At 38.9% G+C, this 21,659-nt stretch overlaps 1 protein-coding gene across 2 annotated transcripts in view; it reads left to right on the top strand.

The window, feature by feature from the left end:
* mybpc2a (myosin binding protein Ca) overlaps positions 1 to 20,274 on the top strand; it is a 96,383-nt gene extending 76,109 nt beyond the window's left edge. Inside the window, exons 19-26 of one of the 2 annotated variants that reach the window (XM_061981394.1) lie at positions 602 to 769; positions 840 to 928; positions 3,211 to 3,406; positions 6,971 to 7,110; positions 7,379 to 7,538; positions 15,387 to 15,523; positions 15,580 to 15,759; positions 19,451 to 20,274. In XM_061981394.1, coding sequence (XP_061837378.1) covers positions 602 to 769; positions 840 to 928; positions 3,211 to 3,406; positions 6,971 to 7,110; positions 7,379 to 7,538; positions 15,387 to 15,523; positions 15,580 to 15,759; positions 19,451 to 19,558 — 1,178 coding nt within the window. In that variant the 3' untranslated portion in view covers positions 19,559 to 20,274. Of the gene's footprint in view, positions 1 to 601; positions 770 to 839; positions 929 to 3,210; positions 3,407 to 6,970; positions 7,111 to 7,378; positions 7,539 to 15,386; positions 15,524 to 15,579; positions 15,767 to 19,450 lie in introns of both variants that reach the window. The other variant, XM_061981395.1, reaches the window with a different exon arrangement.
* The last annotated feature ends 1,385 nt before the right edge of the window (positions 20,275 to 21,659 follow it).

Below are 21,659 nucleotides of genomic sequence, written 5' to 3'. Positions count from 1 at the left end.
GTATATATATATATATGTGTGTATGTATGTATATATGTATATATATGTATGCATGTATGTACTGTATGTATGTATAGGTACATATGCATGTATGTATATACTGTATGTATGCATATATATATATATATATATATATATATATATATATATATATATATATATATATATATATATATATATATATATATATATATACACACCTTCCGCCCGATTGTAGCTGAGATAGGCTCCAGCGCCCCCCGTGACCCCAAAGGGAATAAGCGGTAGAAAATGGATGGATATATATATATATATATATATATATATATATATATATATATATATATATATATATATATATATACATATATATATACATATACATATACATATATATATATATATATATATATATATATATATATATATATATATATATATATATATATATATATATATATATATATATATATATATATATATATGTTTTGAAAATGAAAAGTATCAAAATGGCCCTTGCATGTTTAAATTTTTCAGTGTGGGTCCCCCAGTAGAAAAAGTTTGGACACCCCTGCTTCGAATCATTCTTCTTGTGGAAAATGTGTCTCTCGATCATCTTCAGGTGACCAGTGGGTGCAGGCCCACCAGGAGCCAGTGGAGAAGAACCAGTACAGAGTGAAGGGTCTCCCCGTGGGGGAAAAGATGTTGTTTCGGGTGGTGGCCGTCAACATCGCCGGGCGAAGCCTCCCCGCCACGCTTACGCAGGCCGTCACCATCCGAGAGATCATGGGTCAGACGCTGGGGACGTAAACGAAAGCTGGAAAGACGCATAACTGACACATTTCCTGCTGTCTCTGCAGAACATCCCAAGATCCGTTTACCTCGCCATCTGAGGACCAGACTGGTCAGGGTTGTTGGCGAGAAGGTCAACTTGGTCATCCCTTTTCAGGTACGCTGCTTTGAAACACCTTTGTAAGACATGTCCTGATTGTCTTCCACTGTGTGTCCAAAAAAAAAATCTTACCTTTGTGAAGTTGTCAAATATTCACATTACACTGCCTTTTGTTTGTGCCATTTTTAAGTTATTCCAAAATACATTTTCTGACTAGTTACGCCATCACCTTGTCAAAATCTCTCCAAACTTGTCCCATTTGTACTACGTTTGTGTTGCAAATTGGTCTATTATAGTTGTATTGTTATTAATGTTTTATTATTTATAGTCAGCCCCCCTCACCTTGTTAAAATCTTCCCAAACCTGTACCAAACGTTTGTGCCCAAAGATTCACACCCCTACCGAAAATAACCAGCCCTCCCACTTGTCTGTGCTACATTTGTGCTGCAACATTTTTTTGGTCTAACTACTATAGTTTTGACGTTACGGGGCTGGTTATGAATAATAAGGCGAGTTTATTTATAGAGCATAAATTGTACACAAGGCAATTCAAAGTGCTTTAAAAAGAATTAAAAGGCAAAATTAAAAATAAATATACATATATATTTGTATTTATATATGTACTGTATGTACAATATATATGTATGTGTATGTAGATATATATACATATGTATGTATATATATATATATATATATATATATTTGTATGTATATGTGTCATGTCTGTGTAATCATGTTTTGTTTTAAGTCATGTTTTGTTTAGTTATAGGACTCTTTAGTTTCTGTCTTTTCACTCCCTTGTCTTGTTTCCATGATTACCCCATTAGTTTCACCTGTTCCACGTTTGGAATCATTGTGCACTCTTGATTGTCACCATAGCAACCATTAGTTTTCACTTGTCACGTCACGCACCTGTTTCACGTTTTGAGTCACGCACCTGCTTTCACTAATCATGTCCATAGTATTTAAGTTCATTCTTTTCAGTTTGTCGTTCTGACGACCTCCACATTTATGCTCTGTCCATTCTTTCCATGTCCATTCTTCATGCAACTATTTTTGTCCAAGCCAAGTAAGTTTTTGTTCCATGTTTATAGTCTTTTTGGTTTCATAGTTTGTTCTCCGCCATTGTGCGTGCTTTTCGTTTGTACTTTTTTGCTATAGTCTTTTGGTTTCATAGTTTATTCTCCGCCACTGTGCGCGCTTTTCGTTTGCACTTTTTTTTGATATATTAAATAAATCATGTACCTTCATTCCCGTCTCGCTCGTGCCAACTTTCCGTTGCATCCCGGAAAAGCAAACACCCAGGACCAAGTCATGACAATATGTATATACAGTGTGTATGTATGTATGTATGTATGTGTATATATATATATATATATATATATATGTATATATATACAGTATATATATATATATATTTATATATAAAATATGTAAATATGTATGTGTATGTATATATACTTATATATGTATATATATGTATGCATTTATATCATAAAAACTATTATAATTCAAATTAAAGCCAAATAGTGTAGATAAAATGCTTTTAGTTGTCATGTACACAGTTAAATAAAAGTGTTTTCAGCCTGGATTTAACACTTTAATCCCATAAGAACTACTATAGCTAGACAAAATAATTTTGTAGCACAAACAATTGGGACAAGTTTGGGAGGCTGGTTATACATAATAACACGTTAATAACATCAAAACTTTTATAGTTTGACACCACATTTTTACAGCACAAATGAATGACAGTGTTGTTTTAATATTTGCACAGTTAAGGGGGGCCATTTTCACACAGGTGAAAATCATCTCTGAGAATTACCGGCATACTTTTTAGTCGCTAAAAAAAACCCTTCCCGTGAAATGGGTCATGTTGCGAGGGCGAAGCAACGACTGGCACATTTAGAAGTGCTGACTCGCCCATTTTAATATTTGATCTCATGTAGGGTTTTTGTACAGGTGCCAAATGCACTCAAGAGCCTGAAGGAGGGGACATGGGTGGGGTAGGGGGGAGCAATGGCGTTTGGCTGCAAGCTGCAAATGATGTCAATGCTGGAAAAAGTCATAAACTGAACAATAAAAATGTTTATTTTTGTCGAATCAGGATGGTCTTTATTGCCATTAAATACATGTACAATGAAATGATGCTGACTCCTCACGTTTCTTGTGGTTTAAAAAGATGAAAATCTACGGAAATGTCACATAAAACTATGCAACAGTAACAAATAAAAACAGTACATAATGGTAAATACTAAGCAGGGCAAACAATATCAATGCAAATGTAAAAAAGAAGAAATACCTCTGACCTTTGACCATGCAATATCGCCTGCCCGCAGGGTAAACCTCGCCCGGTGGCCACGTGGTCCAAAGATGGCGTTCCTCTAGAGGACCGAAGCGTGGGCACCCGGTCCAGCGATGTGGACACCATCTTCTTCATCCGCTCGGCCGACAGGAACCACTCGGGGAAGTACACGCTGTCCGTGCAGATCGAGAACATGGCGGACAGCGCCGACATCCACCTCCAGGTCGTAGGTCAGTCTCGGCGGGGTCACGCGCGTGCTGCTTTCACGCCGTTACGAAGGGGGCGGGACAAGCCGAAATGTGCGACACGTTTTAACAGAGCTCTGCACTAAAAAATCGGAGGAAAACCACTATTTGGATTCACAATAACAAACCTCACAGGAGTGATGTGCGCCTTATGGCCTGTGAGGCACTGACTCCTTTGGACGCCTACAAAAACATAGAAAGCAAGGTTTAGATTTTAGATTTAGAGCACTTTATGTGAGCACCAGAATAAAAAAAAAAAAAAACACCAACGACGGGATTCACCAGGTATTTCCTGACAGAAATCAGTTCCTCGGATCGATGCCTGCATTCTCCAAATCTTCCCAAAAGGACCTGTTAAAAAATATTGTCTGAAATAGTTTAATAAACCCCAACCCTAGCTTGAAACCATACATAAAAACTAGGGCTGTCAAAGTTAACATGATAATACTGCGTTAGCTATAACTTTCAATAACGACACTAATCTTTTTAACGGGCGATTAACGTGAACACTTCCTTTTTGACCCTCGGGCCGTGCCGTACCGGGGGAGGGGGGGGGGGGGGGAACACTTATAAATGATGAAAACTGTTATTCCCAGTCTTTTTCTCAGGGAATAAAACACACTGGTCACTCCCAAGTTCTTTCGGATGACATACAGTATATGTTGAGTAAGAAGGACCACCAAGACAGAATAGCAATATTACCAAGTTCTACTAAAGCTTTAGGAGACCAGTCCTTACAATGCGGTAATAGCAGCATCAAGAAGCGGTCTAAAAATCAAACGCAAAGAGTCAGCTTATTTAGTATGAAAACAGCCCCCTCCCGCCCAGAAAGAAATACAGCCTTTTTGTTCTATACTGATAAGGTCTCCTCCACAAAAAGGGAGTACTTTATACTCCCAACAGACATTCCAGGCCTTCAAGGTGAAACACAGAGTTCACTAACGAGCATAAGGAAAAAACCCAAAGTGTACACATGGGAAAATATTAGCTGCTTTAAACATGACTATGGATAAATTAAGAACACTTAAAAATATATGCATTCTCCACAAAAATATACCTACCTGCGATTTATCGTGATGATTTTGAGCTATCTATGAACAAAATGTGATTATCGAGATTAAATATTTTAATCGTCTGACAGACCTAGTAAAAACCTAATGCTAGCTCGTAACCTTGTGTAAAAACCTAACGTTAGCTTGAAACCTTACGTAAAAACCAAACACTAGCTTGAAAGACCAAACGATAGCTGAAAAAAACCTTATGCTAGCTTGACAACTTGTGTAGAAACCTAACGCTGTCTTAAAACCTTCACTAAAAACCTAACTCTAACTTGAAACCTGATATTAAAAACTTCATACTAGCTTGAAATCTCCTGTAAAAACCTTATGCTAGCTTGACAACTTGTGAAAAAACCTAACTTTATCTTAAAACCTTATGTAAAAGTTTCACATTAGCTTGAAACCATCAGCAAAAACGTAGTGCTAGCGTGAAACCTCATGTAAAAACCTAATGCCTTTTTAAAGCCTCATGTAAAAACATTATGCTAGGCTGAAACCGTATGTAAAAACTTTACATTATCTTGAAATTTTCTGTAAAAACCCAATGCTAGCTTGACAAGTTTGTGTAAAAACCTAACGCTATCCTAAAACCCTATGTAAAAACCTTATGCTTGCTTATATATATATATATATATATATATATATATATATATATATATATATATATATATATATATATATATATATACATATATATATACATATATATGTTTATATATGTATATATATATGCATATATATACAGTACATATATACATATACATATATACATATATATATATATATATATATATATATATATATATATATATATATATATATATATATATATATATATATATATATATATATATACATATATATATACATATATATGTTTATATATGTATATATATATGCATATATATACAGTACATATATACATATATATATATATATATATATATATATATATATATATATATATATATATATATATATATATATATATATATATATATGTATATGTATATGTATATACATATATATATAGCAGGGGTGGCTGTGGTTTGTCCAGTGCTCAAAACCTGCTCCAGGTTCCCCTGGAGAGCAGGGAAACCTGTGAAACTATTAGCCTCTGTGTGTTTTTTCCTGACCTAAGGAATATATATATATATATATATATATATATATATATATATATATATATATATATATATATATATATATATATATATATATATATATATATATATATATATGTATATATACTTTCTACAATTATAACACTGGTTGCTATATTTAAACAGACACCAATTGTAAAAAACCCAGGGGAGTTATACACAATAGAATACACAATTAATACAAGTTTGTTTTTTATATGACCATTTTAGTTCATATTTGAAAATAAGGCTTAATTTCAGCCAAAAATAATAACACACAGTAAGGTTAGTGTAAAATGTACTTTGATATATTCATGGAGTGCAGGTCCTGTTGTGAGTTTAGCTTTTTTAAATTCCACTGAAATAACCTTCTTAAAGGTGGTTTTAAGACATTTTCAAAGATGATGTTATCCTTTATACTTCATATTTTGGTCAACAAAATTCACTGTAATTTTAGTCGACTAAAATGTTGAGGAATTTGGTTGACTAAAACTAAAACAGTTTAGATGACTAAAATGTGACTTAAATTAAAACATTTTTTTTTTTTAAAAGACTGAGTAAAACTAAATTAAAAACTGTGCTCAAAATTAACAAAGTTTGAAACCCCAACCATAGCATAATTCAAACCCACACGTGTGGAACACAACGGATGAGCAGCCTAGTGCTTTAGCCTCTCAGCCACCTCATAGTTTGGATCCGGACTCAATCCGTTCTGGCAGACTGAAAATAACACCTATTTTACTGTAAGCGAGGTCAACGTCACAAAATAGATGGCGGCCCATACTGTAAATGGGGAATTAGCCCAAATGTTATAAATATCTTTGAGCTTTCACTTTATTTGGACTGATGTGTTTGGTGCTTTTTTTTTATCTAATTGTGTGACCTGTCCAACATTCAATGCTGGGGTCATCCCACCATAATGGTCCTGACCATGTGTGAACTCGTCCCACAGAACTGTCAATTTTAAGCAAGAACCAGATTTTTTTTTTGCACAATCGTGCACTCGTTCTCCAAGTGTAATCATAATTCCCAATTTGCCACTTCATCAAAGCTGCGCTTTAATCCTGACTGCTGCGCTGACACGCCGGCCGCCGGCTCATTCCTCATCTTGCCGCTCGTCTTCCCGGGTCAGAGCGCCCGCTGGATGATTTGGCAGAGCTCTGATGGGATTATTTGCATTACGTTGGTGCTACTCTGAGAAGGTTGAGCTAATGAGAAGATCCATTTGGAAGATCCTTTCATCGTCCATCCTATTTGCATCATCTGTCTCCTTCCTCTTTGAACAGGAACTGGGCAAAACCTGTCCCAAAGCTCTAGTCAGACCTTTTTCCTTTTTGGCATCTCACCAGAAAAGCCCGGCCCCCCCATTGCGGTTCACGTCACAGAAGTTTGGGGTTTCAACGCCTCACTAGAGTGGAAGCCGCCCAAGGACGATGGAAACTCTGAGATTATTGGCTACACCGTTCAGAAGGCCGACTCCAAGACTAAGGTAGCAACTATGTTGACCTTTCTCTGATTGTTTTAGTCTCAATGTTGGGTTTTTTTTCACCATTTTCCTGACTTTTTCTCAGTAGTATTGCCAATAAGCAGACTATGGCGAGCGGCCATAAGCTTTAGGATTTGTCTCACAACTACAAAGACTTTAAGTACTGTCACGGTCAGAATGGACGTGAAGGTGTAGAGAAGAAGAAGCTTATATACGACGCAGAAGCTCTTTACTGTAACCTCTCTCTTTCTCTTTCTGTGGATCGCGTCAGGAGTGGTTCACGGTCTACGAGCACAACCGCAGGCCCGGCTGCACCGTGTCCGACCTCATCATGGGGAACGAGTACTCCTTCCGAGTGTTCAGCGAGAACATATGCGGCCTGAGCGAAGAGCCCGGCGTCAGCAAGAACACAGCAATCGTTCGCAAAACAGGTAATCCAATAGGGTAAGGTGGTTCTATAGAGGTTGGGGTTCTTTTGTCTCTGGCATGGCCACTTTCTCCCGGGCGGCGTGGGTGTGTGAAGGATCAAGGATAATGCCGGTGATGATCGTTGAACAAAGCTTACTTTACTGACAAGCAAGAATCATAACAGGTACTGCAGCACCTGGAGAAGATCTAGCCAAATTATATCTCTTACCCAGAGGGCAGCCAGACAACCAGTTCTTATAGACCAACATGACGTAATCTCAGTTCGTTAGGTTCATGGTACCTTACCATGACCATGTAAAGGCATATGTAAAGGCATTGTGTATGTAAGTGTTCCCTAAGCCTCTGGCTGAGGCCATCCCAAATGTTAACCATTATCCTAAACCTGTGTAGATCTGTGCTATCTCCTCACATACAGTACCATGGACAGGTTTACTAAGCCTCTCTCAATGGACTAAAAAATTTGGTTAGGGTTTGTATAAGTGTGTATCAATTTATAGTCGTACTTTATTACCTGTCCACAATGATGGACCACTGCTTAACAGAACTGTCTGTTTGCTTGCCCCCAGGAATGTATAGCCTTACACAATCTGGAAAAACACACTAGAGTAGATAATACAGGGTCATGTATGTGGAGGTGTAGTGGTTTAGGATTAGGGTTAGGGATGGGGTAGTTAAGGTTTTTGTATAGGGTTAATTAGTTAGTTCGTTTCAAGCAGGAGTTACGATTTCACAGCTCGGGTTGGGTTTCTAACTATGATTTCAATATTAGGCTAGGGTTTCATTCTAGGGTTTCAAGATAGGGTTTGGGGTTTCATGTGAGGGTTTCAGGTTAGATTTACGGTTTCAAACTCACGCTCGGGTTTATAAAACTATTTCAGACGGTGTTTTTTTATTTCAGGAAGAACGACCTCGGAGAATGCAGACATCAATCCCGCTACCTCCCGCATTTTAAGCGAGCGCTCTATCATCTGAGTATATTCCCTCTGTTGAAAGCAGGGGGCGCCACGTGTTTCGTGACGTAGACCTTGCCTATACTAAGTATTATTCTTAGCCTCCCAGAACAGACTGACATGTCAGAAAGATGAGGTGGCTAACAGGTTTCAGCCACCTCATCTTCTTGAATATTTTTAATCTCGTCGGTTAAAAATGACACTTATTTTAAGCGACGTCTACGTCGCTGAATGTCTGGCAGCCTATTGTTCCACTTTGGGTTTAGCTCAAATGGTAAAGCGCTTGCTTCCCCACATTCTCAGACTTGTGTATTGTAGATTCTTCCTGTCAGCGAGAGGCTTCCTTATTCTCAAAAATAAGTAAATGAGCAGTACTTTACAGCCGAGAAGCCATTTTGATCATTTTAGGCACGTTTGAGGAAAGGCAAGGTCGTTGGCACGTGCACGTGTGTCAGACATTGTTACTCTGATCTATGTTTTCACAACCTTGCATCAGTTGAGGCCGACTTAAGTCAATTACTTCTGGCGTCCATGTAACTACTTGGTTTATACCCGCAATAATGTATCGAGGAGTTATCATGTGGCTGTGGTATTTCAGGAAAATCAAGAAACAATTGTAGCACGACAAAGATGGGATTCGAACCCACGTGTGTAGAACACAATGGATTAGCAGTCCATAGCCTTGACTGCTCAGCCACCTCTGCTTTTTTTAGCCAATGTCAATCATTTCTGGTAGGCTAAAAAACACCTAACATAAGCTATTGTAAGACTTTGCTCATATTGCAAAGGGCTTGCTTAGCATGCAAGAAGTAGCGGGATCGATGCCTGCATTCTCCAAATCTTATGTTCCTGAAAGAATGTTCTTTTTGAAAAAAAAAAGCATGTTCTGAAATAGTTTGATAAACCCCTACTCATGTGTAAAAATCTAACCCCAGCTTGAAACCCTATGTAAAAATCTACCACATGACTCAAACCCAGGCTTTTACAACACAATAGATAAGTAGTCTATTACCCTAACCCGGGGGTCGGCAACCCGCGGCTCTAGAGCCGCATGCGGCTCTTTAGTGCCGCCTTAGTGGCTCTCTGGAGCTTTTTCAAAAATGTAGGAAAAATGGAAAAAGATGAGGGGAAAAAAAATTTTTTTTTGTTTTAATATGGTTTCTGTAGGAGGACAAACATGACACAAACCTCCCTAATTGTTATAAATCACACTGTTTGTATTAAACATGCTTCACTGATTCGAGTATTTGGCGAGCGCCGTTTTGTCCTACTAATTTTGGCGGTCCTTGAACTCACCGTAGTTTGTTTACATGTATAACTTTCTCCGACTTTCTAGGACGTGTTTTATGCCACTTTTAATGTTGTGCGTGAATGCACAAAGGTGAGTTTTGTTGATGTTATTGACTTGTGTGGAGTGCTAATCGGGCATATTTGGTAACTGCATGACTGCAAGCTAATCGATGCTAACATACTATTTAGGCTAGCTATATGTACATATTGCATCATTATTTCTAATTTGTAGGTATATTAGAGGTCATTTAGTTTCCTTTAGGTCCTCTTAATTCAATGTATGTCTCATTATCTCTATGTAATATGGCTTTTAATTTTTTGTGGCTCCAGACAGATTTGTTTTTGTATTTTTGGTCCAATATGGCTCCTTCAACGTTTTGGGTTGCCGACCCCTGCCGTAACCTCTCAGCTGCCTCACCTTTTTGATCAACTGTGAATTTGTTCTGGTAGGCTAAAAATAACATCTATTGTAAGGAAGGTCTATACCTGTATATGCATATATGTATGTATGTATGTATGTATGTATGTGTATATATATATATATATATATATATACAGGTAAAAGCCAGTAAATTAGAAGATTTTCTATGGGGCTAAGGTCAGGGGAGTTGGCGGGCCAATTTAGAACAGAAATACCATGGTCCGTAAACCAGGCACGGGTAGATTTTGCGCTGTGTGCAGGCGCCAAGTCCTGTTGGAACTTGAAATCTCCATCTCCATAGAGCAGGTCAGCAGCAGGAAGCATGAAGTGCTCTAAAACTTGCTGGTAGACGGCTGCGTTGACCCTGGATCTCAGGAAACAGAGTGGACCGACACCAGCAGATGACATGGCACCCCAAACCATCACTGATGGTGGAAACTATACACTAGACTTCAGGCAACGTGGATCCTGTGCCTCTCCTGTCTTCCTCCAGACTCTGGGACCTCGATTTCCAAAGGAAATGCAAAATTTGCATGGTTGGGTGATGGTTTGGGGTGCCATGTCATCTGCTGGTGTCGGTCCACTCTGTTTCCTGAGATCCAGGGTCAACGCAGCCGTCTACCAGCAAGTTTTAGAGCACTTCATGCTTCCTGCTGCTGACCTGCTCTATGGAGATGGAGATTTCAAGTTCCAACAGGACTTGGCGCCTGCACACAGCGCAAAATCTACCCGTGCCTGGTTTACGGACCATGGTATTTCTGTTCTAAATTGGCCCGCCAACTCCCCTGACCTTAGCCCCATAGAAAATCTGTGGGGTATTGTGAAAAGGAAGATGCAGAATGCCAGACCCAAAAACGCAGAAGAGTTGAAGGCCACTATCAGAGCAACCTGGGCTCTCATAACACCTGAGCAGTGCCAGAAACTCATCGACTCCATGCCACGCCGCATTAACGCAGTAATTGAGGCAAAAGGAGCTCCAACCAAGTATTGAGTATTGTACATGCTCATATTTTTCATTTTCATACTTTGCAGTTGGCCAACATTTCTAAAAATCCCTTTTTTGTATTAGCCTTAAGTAATATTCTAATTTTGTGACACGGAATTTTGGATTTTCATTTGTTGCCACTTCAAATCATCAAAATTAAATGAAATAAACATTTGAATGCATCAGTCTGTGTGCAATGAATAAATATAATGTACAAGTTACACCTTTTGAATGCAATTACTGAAATAAATCAAGTTTTTTAAAATATTCTAATTTACTGGCTTTTACCTGTATATATATAGTCTAAAAATAACGTCTATCATAAGCAAGTTATATGTGTATATACTATATATGCACTGTATATACATATGTGTATATATACACACATAATTACAGAGATGCAAAGAAAAATCCACAAATAAATCCAGCTGAAATACAGGACTATCTGAAACATTGTGGTGTGGCTGTTTCAAGATGCACAATAAGGAGGCACTTGAAGAAAAATGGGCTGCATGGTCGATTCGCCAGAAGAAAGCCATTTCTGCGCAAATGTCACAAAGTATCCCGCTTACATTACGCCAAACAGCACAGAGACAAGCCTCAAAACTTCTGGAACAAAGTAATTTGAAGTGATGGCTTTCTTCTGGCGACTCGACCACGCATCCCATTTTTCTTCAAGTGCCTCCTTATTGTGCATCTTGAAACAGCCACACCACAATTTTTCAGATAGTTCTGTATTTCAGCTGAAGTTATTTGTGGATTTTTCTTTGCATCTCGAACAATTTTCCTGGCAGTTGCGGCTGAAATCTTTGCTGGTCTACCTGAATCCCTCATTTTCCACTTCTTAATCAGTGTTTAAACATTGCTGATTGGCATTCCCAATTCCTTGGATATTATTTTATACCCCTTTCCTGTTTTAGGCAGTTCAATTACCTTTTCTCGTAGATCCTTTTACAATTATTTTGCCTTCCCCATGACTCAGAATCCAGAAACATCTGTGCAGCACTGGATGAAAGATGCAATGGTCTGTCAGAAGCCCAGAAACTCACTGACCTTTTATACACACACACATTAATTACAAACAAACAGGTCACAGGTGAGGATTGGGACCTTGATTAGCCATTCAAACCTGTTTGTGTCAACTTTTGTGCATGTTATCAGATCAAAGTCACTGGGGTATGTAAACTTTTGATCGGGGTCATTTTGGTACTTTCTTTTGTCATTTTGATTTAAAAAGAGTAAACACAGTTGTTTGCCAATAAATAGCTTCACACAACCATTAAGCATGAGTGGAAGAAAGGTTTTTGTGTTATCATTCATATTCTCTGAAGAATGGCCAAGAAATCATAAATTCTCCCAGGGTATGTAAACTTATGAGCACAACTGATATATATATATATATATATATATATATATATATATATATATATATGTATATATATATATATATATATATATATATATATATACACACACACACATATGTGTATATATATATATACAGTACAGGCCAAAAGTTTGGACACACCTTCTCATTCAATGGTTTTCTGTATTTTCATGACTATTTATATTGTAGATTGTCACTGAAGGCATCAAAACTATGAATGAACACATGTGGAGTTATGTACTTAACAAAAAAAAGTTGAAATAACTGAAAACATGTTTTGTATTCTAGTTTCTTCAAAATAGCCACCCTTAGCTCTGATTATTTTTTTGCACACTCATAGCATTCTCTCAATGAGCTTCAAGAAGTAGTCACCTGAAATGGTTTTCACTTCACAGGTGTGCTTGAAGCTCATCGAGAGAACGCCAAGAGTGTGCAAAGCAGTAATCAGAGCAAAGGGTGGCTATTTTGAAGAAAACTAGAATATAAAACATGTTTTAAGTTATTTCACCTTTTTTTGTTAAGTACATAACTCCACATGTGTTCATTCATAGTTTTGATGCCTTCAGTGACAATCTACAATGTAAATAGTCATGAAAATAAAGAAAACCCGTTGAATGAGGAGAAGGTGTGTCCACACTTTTGGCCTGTACTGTATACATATACACATATGTATATATATACATTTATGTACAGTATATACGTGTATATATAGACCTTGCTTATGATAGCTGTTATTTTTAGCCTACCATATATGTGTATATGTATGTATATATGTGTATACAGTATGTATGTATTAGAGATGCGCGGATAGGCAATTTATTTCATCCGCAACCGCGTCAGAAAGTCGTCAACCATCCGCCATCCACCCGATGTAACGTTTGATCAGAACTGCACCCGCCCGCCATCTGCCCGATCTAATATAGATGATGCAAGGCATTAGTGAGCCTGCCAACTACTCCGGTTTTCCCGTAATTCGTACGGTTTTCATCAACCTATTCCGGGTTTTTCATTAATTAAAAAAAAAAAAAAGGGTGAAAACTACGCGAATTGCACCTTGTGCAGACAAGATTTTTCGATCGGACACGGAGGAATTAGGGATGTAAAAGACCACGTTGGGACAAAAAAACACAAGTCTAATGCCGTTGCTAGCGATACAAGTGGAAAACTTTCAACGTTTTTCGTCGCCCAAACAGATTCTTTGGATGTGATAAATGCCGAAGTTTTATTTACGGAGGCAATAATTGAGCATGGATTTCCAATCGCACTGGCTGATCACATGGGACAGTTAAATGTTTGTCATGCAACCTTTAAAAATCATTACGCGGTGATCGCGGTCCCAAAAATAAACTTTTCTTGCATGATAATGTCCAGAAAAATTCGCTTTATATTACTATAGAGTCCTTTTAACGAATGAGTTTGATGGTTTATCACAAACCTTAAATGAAAGAAGTCCTTTGTTCTCCTGCACCATGGCCTTGCTTCGTGTTTGGTGCGCACGCTTTATAACCTCACTGAGGCTATAAAGCTTTTGCCTGTTAAAGAAAGGAGACTGATCCAACGCAGCACAGACTTTCGCGTGCCACGCTGTCACGACCCAGACGCACACCAGTGCGCAATCATATGGGAGCCGCGCTAAGCGCACCTCCAAGCGCGTCTCGCTGCCGGCGACGGACGGCCCGACGCTCCAGCGCCATCCATTTTCAGGGCTAGTTGATTCGGCAGGTGGGTTGTTACACACTCCTTAGCGGGTTCCGACTTCCATGGCCACCGTCCTGCTCTCTATATCAACCAGGGTGAGCCCCACCCCTTTCGTGAGCGCACTGCGCGCGGAGTGACCCCTGTTACGCGCCCCCGGCAACAGGGGTGGCGGGCAGGTAAGCTGCGCGGGCGGAGCGCGCAGAGTGACCCCTGTTACGAGCCCCCGGCCACGGGGGTGGCGGGCAGGTAAGCTGCTTACCTGCTGCGCGTGACGCCGGCCGCGGCGAAGGCGGACGAGGCGGGGTGTCGGTGCGGTGGGCGCGGTAGTGACCCTGGACGTGCGTCGGGCCCTTCTCGCAGATCGCCTCAGCTACGGCTCCCGGTGGGGCCCTCTCGGGGGAAGGGGCCTCGGTCCCGGACCCCGGCGAGGCGTCCCTTCTCCGCTCCGTAAAAGTGTCCATCTCTTTTCTTTTTTTTTCTTCTGTTGTGGCATATGCAGCAGGTGCCTGCTCGTTTTTCGTATGTGGGTAACAACATTTAACTATGTATATATATTTCCGAATTGGTTTAACTGCCACCCGTAAAAAAAAAAAAAAAAAAAAAAAATATATATATATATATATCTAATTAATCCACCCGACCCGACCCGCGCGCGGATAAAATCTTATTTTTTTTATTTCATCCGCCCGATCCGCGGATAATCCGCGGACTCCGCGGTTGTGTCCCCAAACCGCGCATCTCTAGTATGTATATATATATATATATATGTATCTATATATATATATATATATATATATATATTTATTTTTATTTTTTTATTTATTTATTTTTTTTTTTTTTAATGAATCCAAATGCTGTTAAGTTTCCTTTAAGTATGACTCCATTTCTAATAGCGTAGGAAATTCCAGACGCTGTATCGGCATGTGCATAAAAAACGTCTCTCAAATGAATGGCTCGGAACTGGTAATCGGTTCTCATCGTTCACTTAAAAGAGCCGTTCAAAAGACTCGATTCGTTCGTGAACGTTACATCTATACTCACTGTACAGACAAACAAATACACCAAAAGTCAGATGAAAAAAAACTAATTACTGACCATTCCACCTGACTCAACCTTCAGGTTTGGAGTGCAACCCTTGCCCCTTCAAAGAGAAGGACCGCAACACATCCCCCAAGTTTACAGCGCCCCTGGTGGACAGGAGTGTGGTTGCAGGTTACACCACAGCCATCAGCTGCGCCGTCAGTGGTTACCCTAAGGTACGCGAATCTTGACACACTTTTAGCAGGAGACGACCTAAATGTACCTCCTGCAGCCCAAGATCATCTGGATGAAGAACAAAATGATCATCGGCGAAGACCCCAAGTTCATGACTCTGAACCACCAAGGCGTGCTGACGCTCAACATCCGCAAGCCCGGCCTGTATGACGGCGGTCGGTACTCCTGCAAGGCCGTCAACGCCCTGGGCGAGGACGAGGTGGAGTGCAAATTGGAAGTACGAAGTAAGAAACATTTCTCCCTCTTCCTGACTCAACTGGAAAGGTTTTCAAGTTTCCTGTAAAAAAAAGTTACTACCAATCTCAAATTAGGGGGGATACTGGGAATTTTGGATCCGATACCATTTAAATGGTATCGATGATGTCAACACTTTGACTTGAACTCTTTGAATAATTTAGTGATATTGCCACAAGTTGATTATGACTATGATCAATCAATCAATCAATCTTTATTTATATAGCCCTAAATCACAAGTGTCTCAAAGGGCTGCACAAGCCACAACGACATCCTCGGTACAAAGCCCACATACGGGCAAGGAAAAACTCACCCCAGTGGGACGTCGATGTGAATGACTATGAGAAACCTTGGAGAGGACCGCATATGTGGGTAACCCCCCCCCCCCTCTAGGGGAGACCGAAAGCAATGGATGTCGAGTGGGTCTGACATAATATTGTGAGAGTCCAGTCCATAGTGGATCCAACATAATAGTAAGAGTCCAGTCCATAGTGGGGCCAGCAGGACACCATCCCGAGCGGAGACGGGTCAGCAGCGTAGAGATGTTCCCAGCCGATGCACAGGCGAGCGGTCCACCCCGGGTCCCGACTCTGGACAGCCAGCACTTCATCCATGGCCACCGGACCTGTGCCCCCCCCCCCCTCAAGGAAAAGGGGAGCAGAGGAGAAAAGAAAAGAAACGGCAGATCAACTGGTCTAACAGGGGGGCTATTTAAAGGCTAGAGTATACAAATGAGTTTTAAGATGGGACTTAAATGCTTCTACTGAGGTAGCATCTCTAATTGTTACCGGGAGGGCATTCCATAGTACTGGAGCCCCAATAGAAAACGCTCTATAGCCCGCAGACTTTTTTTGGGCTCTGGGAATCACTAATAAGCCGGAGTTCTTTGAATGCAGATTTCTTGCCGGGACATATGGTACAATGCAATCGACAAGATAGGACGGAGCTAGACCGTGTAGTATTTTATACGTAAGTAGTAAAACCTTAAAGTCACATCTTAAGTGCACAGGAAGCCAGTGCAGGTGAGCCAGTATAGGCGTAATAAATATGATAACACAGGAAAACATATTTCCATCCATCATTTAATAAAAATGTTTTTTTTTAATAACAAAACACTTTAGTATATCTGAATGTGGAAAAAAATGATGGAATGAATTAAGCAAAGAAATCTAACAAAGCACCAATATGATTCAGTTTAAGAAACCGTTCAAACTACAAGTGTTCAAAAAGTACAAAGAAAAACAATTATGATGAACATCTTGAACTTTTTTTTTTAGATAATGATTATTTATGTATTTAATATTTGTTCACTTACTTATGGTATATATTTTTTTATTTTGTATTCATACACTGTTCCGTTACAAACAGGCAACAAGGAAATGGGATAACATTGCTATGATAGGAAAAAGGGTAGAATTAAATAAGCTCTGCTTCTTTCTACTCCTTTTCGGACGTGATGTAATGAAACAACTGGAAATAGGTGATGCATTACGTTGTATCGTATGCATGTTCGAAATAAACTGAAACTGAACAACTATACAAAACAATGTATTAGTAGAAAAATTACTTAAAATAGATTCCATATTATGTTCAATTACACACAATTCTGAAAGTAACAGTTTAACATATTACGTAATTTTATTTTCTAAAAATTATTATTAATCCAATTTACTGTTAATGTCTGGTTACTTTCCGTTGCAACATGTTTCTATGCACTTTTGTTCAAATGTAATAAGCACTTATTCTTCTGTTGTTGGATACTTTACATTAGCGATACTACAAATGTTGGTATTGATCCAATACCTTTTGTTTCGCCTAAAATGTCGTAAGGGGGGACCCCTTACACAAAAATGTCAAAAATTGTCTTGCTTCAACAGCACAATACTGGTCCTTTAGTTGTAGGAGACGTCTCAAAACCTCATCAGGAGTCGCAACAAAACCCGAAAGTGGCAGAAAATTTATATTTTTCCAACTAAGGGACCCTAATAGGGATGTCCGATAATGGCTTTTTGCCGATATCCGATATTCCAATATTGTCCAACTCTTTAATTACCGATACCGATATCAACCGATACCGATATATGCAGTCGTGGAATTAACACATTATTATGCCTAATTTGGACAACCAGGTATGGTGAAGATAAGGTACTTTAAAAAAAAAAAAGTAAAATACGATAAATGAATTAAAAACATTTTCTTGAATAAAAAAGAAAGTAAAACAATATAAAAACAGTTACATAGAAACTAGTAATTAATGAAAATGAGTAAAATTAACTGTAAAAGGTTAGTACTATTAGTGGACCAGCAGCACGCACAATCATGTGTGCTTACGGACTGTATCCCTTGCAGACTGTATTGATATCAATCAATCAATGTTTATTTATATAGCCCTAAATCACAAGTGTCTCAAAGGGCTGCACAAGCCACAACGACATCCTCGGTACAAAGCCCACATACGGGCAAGGAAAAACTCACCCCAGTGGGACGTCGATGTGAATGACTATGAGAAACCTTGGAGAGGACCGCATATGTGGGTAACCCCCCCCCCCCTCTAGGGGAGACCGAAAGCAATGGATGTCGAGTGGGTCTGACATAATATTGTGAGAGTCCAGTCCATAGTGGATCCAACATAATAGTAAGAGTCCAGTCCATAGTGGGGCCAGCAGGACACCATCCCGAGCGGAGACGGGTCAGCAGCGCAGAGATGTTCCCTGCCGATGCACAGGCGAGCGGTCCACCCCGGGTCCCGACTCTGGACAGCCAGCACTTCATCCATGGCCACCGGACCTGTGCCCCCCCCCCCCCTCAAGGAAAAGGGGAGCAGAGGAGAAAAGAAAAGAAACGGCAGATCAACTGGTCTAACAGGGGGGCTATTTAAAGGCTAGAGTATACAAATGAGTTTTTAAGATGGGACTTAAATGCTTCTATATATATATTGATATATAATGTAGGAACCAGAATATTAATAACAGAAACAAACAACCCTTTTGTGTGAATGAGTGTGAATGAGTGTAAATGGGGGAGGGAAGTTTTTTGGGTTGGTGCACTAATTGTAAGTGTATCTTGTGTTTTTTATGTTGATTTAATAAAAAACAAACAAAAAACAAACAAAAAAACGATACCGATAATTTCCGATATTACATTTTAACGCATTTATCGGCCGATAATATCGGCAGGCCGATATTATTGGACATCTCTAGACCCTAACTAAATTTCCCACAACTATTGTGCTTCATCAGCACAAAACTGGTCCTTTAGTTGTGGGAGACGTCTCAAAAGACGTGGAATTATTTCCTATTCTTGCTTGATGTACAGCTTAATTTGTTCAACAGTCCGGGCTCTCCGTTGCACCACACATTTTCATTGGGAGACAGGTCTGGACTACAGGCAGGCCAGTCTAGTACCCGCACTCTTTTACAATGAAGCCACGCTGTTGTAACACGTGGCTTGGCATTGTCTTGCTGAAATAAGCAGGGGCGTCCATGATAACGTCGCTTGGATGGCAACATATGTTGCTCCAAAACCTGTATGTACCTTTCAGCATCGATGGTGTAGAATGAGTGGCAACACGGCCAGATTGGCACAGAAACAATCCACCATACATTCCCACCTGTGGGCCAGGTGTACTGTCACCCCACCAGACGCTCACGCCAGCCTGTGGTTTCCTCCTGCAGATGCCCAGGAGAAAGGCGGGGAGGCGAAGAAGTGAAGAGCGACGCAGGCGAGGAGGAAGTCCAACAAGATGGCTTCTAATGGATTATGTGCTGAATAAATATGATTAAAATAGATCACCATAAAGACAGTCCTGACCCACTCCCATATGCTCGCCTTTCACCGCCGCCATGATGGATGCTACATCGCTAATGTGCCATAAATTCTTAGTGGCACACACACACACACACACACACACACACACACACACACACACACTAGTGTCTTATCTGTGAAGTGGAACTGTGTGAGCGCTCTTCTAAAGCAGCCATAAAGTCCATTACATCTCCCGGTGTGTGAGTGTGTGTGTGAGTGTGAGTGTGTGGGTGTGGGTGTGTGTGTGTGTGAAACATTTTTTATAGCCCATGATTGTGATGCACTTCTGGCGCCGCCGCCACCTCCTGTCAGGTGCGTCCGGGGCCTGGGGTCCGTGCGGCGGTTAAAAGGAGGGATCAGTACCCGGCCAGGCGTGGCCCACTTCACATCGGCGGCGGGATTAGCGTAATTCTTACAAGCTGATATGGACCTACTACACACACACACACTCACGCACACACACACACTCTAACACACACCAAGAGTGTCCAAAGTGTGACTCGGGGGCCATCAAAATACTCTTAAAAATGACAGGAAAAATGCGGAATAAATGAGCAAACAGGTGAAATATAACCCAAAAAAATTGCAATGTTGACTAATAACAAAATGTTTTTTTTCTTTAAAACTGTCATTGCTCAAAAAAATAATAATGAATCAAAAACGATGTTGTTTCGAATTATTGATCAATTCAAGTCTCCAAATACTTCACATCAAATATTCCACTTTGAAATTATTTTGGGGGGGAAATTTTGTGAGTTTGCCATGCAAAAACACAAGTTTTCTTTTGACAAAAAGGGCATCAAACAACCCAAAAATATACTTTTTTTTTTTACTAAAAACGTATGGCCGGATAGTTCAGAATTTGTTCTAGAGATTTAAGTGTCGAAAGTAAAAAAAGAAAAAAAAGAGTGTTATTTGTAACCCTTTTATGAGAATTTTTGCAGGATTTTTTTTTTTAATCTGTCATTGCTCTAAAAAATAATAATGAATGAAAATCAATGATGTGAATTATTGACTTCTTTAATGCTCCAATTACTTCACATCAAATATTACACTTTGAAATATTTTTTTGGGGGGAACTATTGCATATTTTGTGAGTTTGCCATTAAAAAACACAAGTTTTCTTTGACAAAAAGGGCATCAAACAACCCCCTTTTTTTTTTTTTACTCAAAACGTATAGTTCAGAATTTGTTCTAGAGATTTAAGTGTCGAAAGTAAAAAAAAGAAAAAAAAGAGTGTTATTTGTAACCCTTTTATGAGAATTTTTGTAGGATTTTTTTTTTTAATCTGTCATTGCTCTAAAAATAATAATGAATGAAAATCAATGATGTGAATTATTGACTTCTTTAATGCTCCAATTACTTCACATCAAATATTACACTTTGAAATATTTTTTTGGGGGGAACTATTGCATATTTTGTGTGTTTGCCATAAAAAAACATAAGTTTTCTTTGACAAAAAGGGCATCAAACAACCCCTTTTTTTTTTTTCTTTTTTTTTACTCAAAACGTATAGTTCAGAATTTGTTCTAGAGATTTAAGTGTCGAAAGTAAAAAAAGAAAAAAAAGAGTGTTATTTGTAACCCTTTTATGAGAATTTTTGTAGGATTTTATTTTTTAATCTGTCATTGCTCTAAAAATAATAATGAATGAAAATCAATGATGTGAATTATTGACTTCTTTAATGCTCCAATTACTTCACATCAAATATTACACTTTGAAATATTTTTTTGGGGGGGAAATATTGCATATTTTGTGTGTTTGCCATAAAAAAACATAAGTTTTCTTTGACAAAAAGGGCATCAAACAACCCCCTTTTTTTTTTTTTTACTCAAAACGTATAGTTCAGAATTTGTTCTAGAGATTTAAGTGTCGAAAGTAAAAAAGAAAAAAAAAAAGAGTGTTATTTGTAACCCTTTTATGAGAATTTTTGTAGGATTTTTTTTTAAATCTGTCATTGCTCTAAAAATAATAATGAATGAAAATCAATGATGTGAATTATTGACTTCTTTATGCTCCAATTACTTCACATCAAATATTACACTTTGAAATATTTTTTGGGGGGGAAATATTGCA

This window comes from Nerophis lumbriciformis, linkage group LG24 (assembly GCF_033978685.3).
Source record: "Nerophis lumbriciformis linkage group LG24, RoL_Nlum_v2.1, whole genome shotgun sequence".
Classification (NCBI taxonomy): domain Eukaryota; kingdom Metazoa; phylum Chordata; class Actinopteri; order Syngnathiformes; family Syngnathidae; genus Nerophis; species Nerophis lumbriciformis.
Note: the sequence above shows the minus strand (reverse complement) of the source record. Positions and strands in the feature narration are given on the sequence as shown.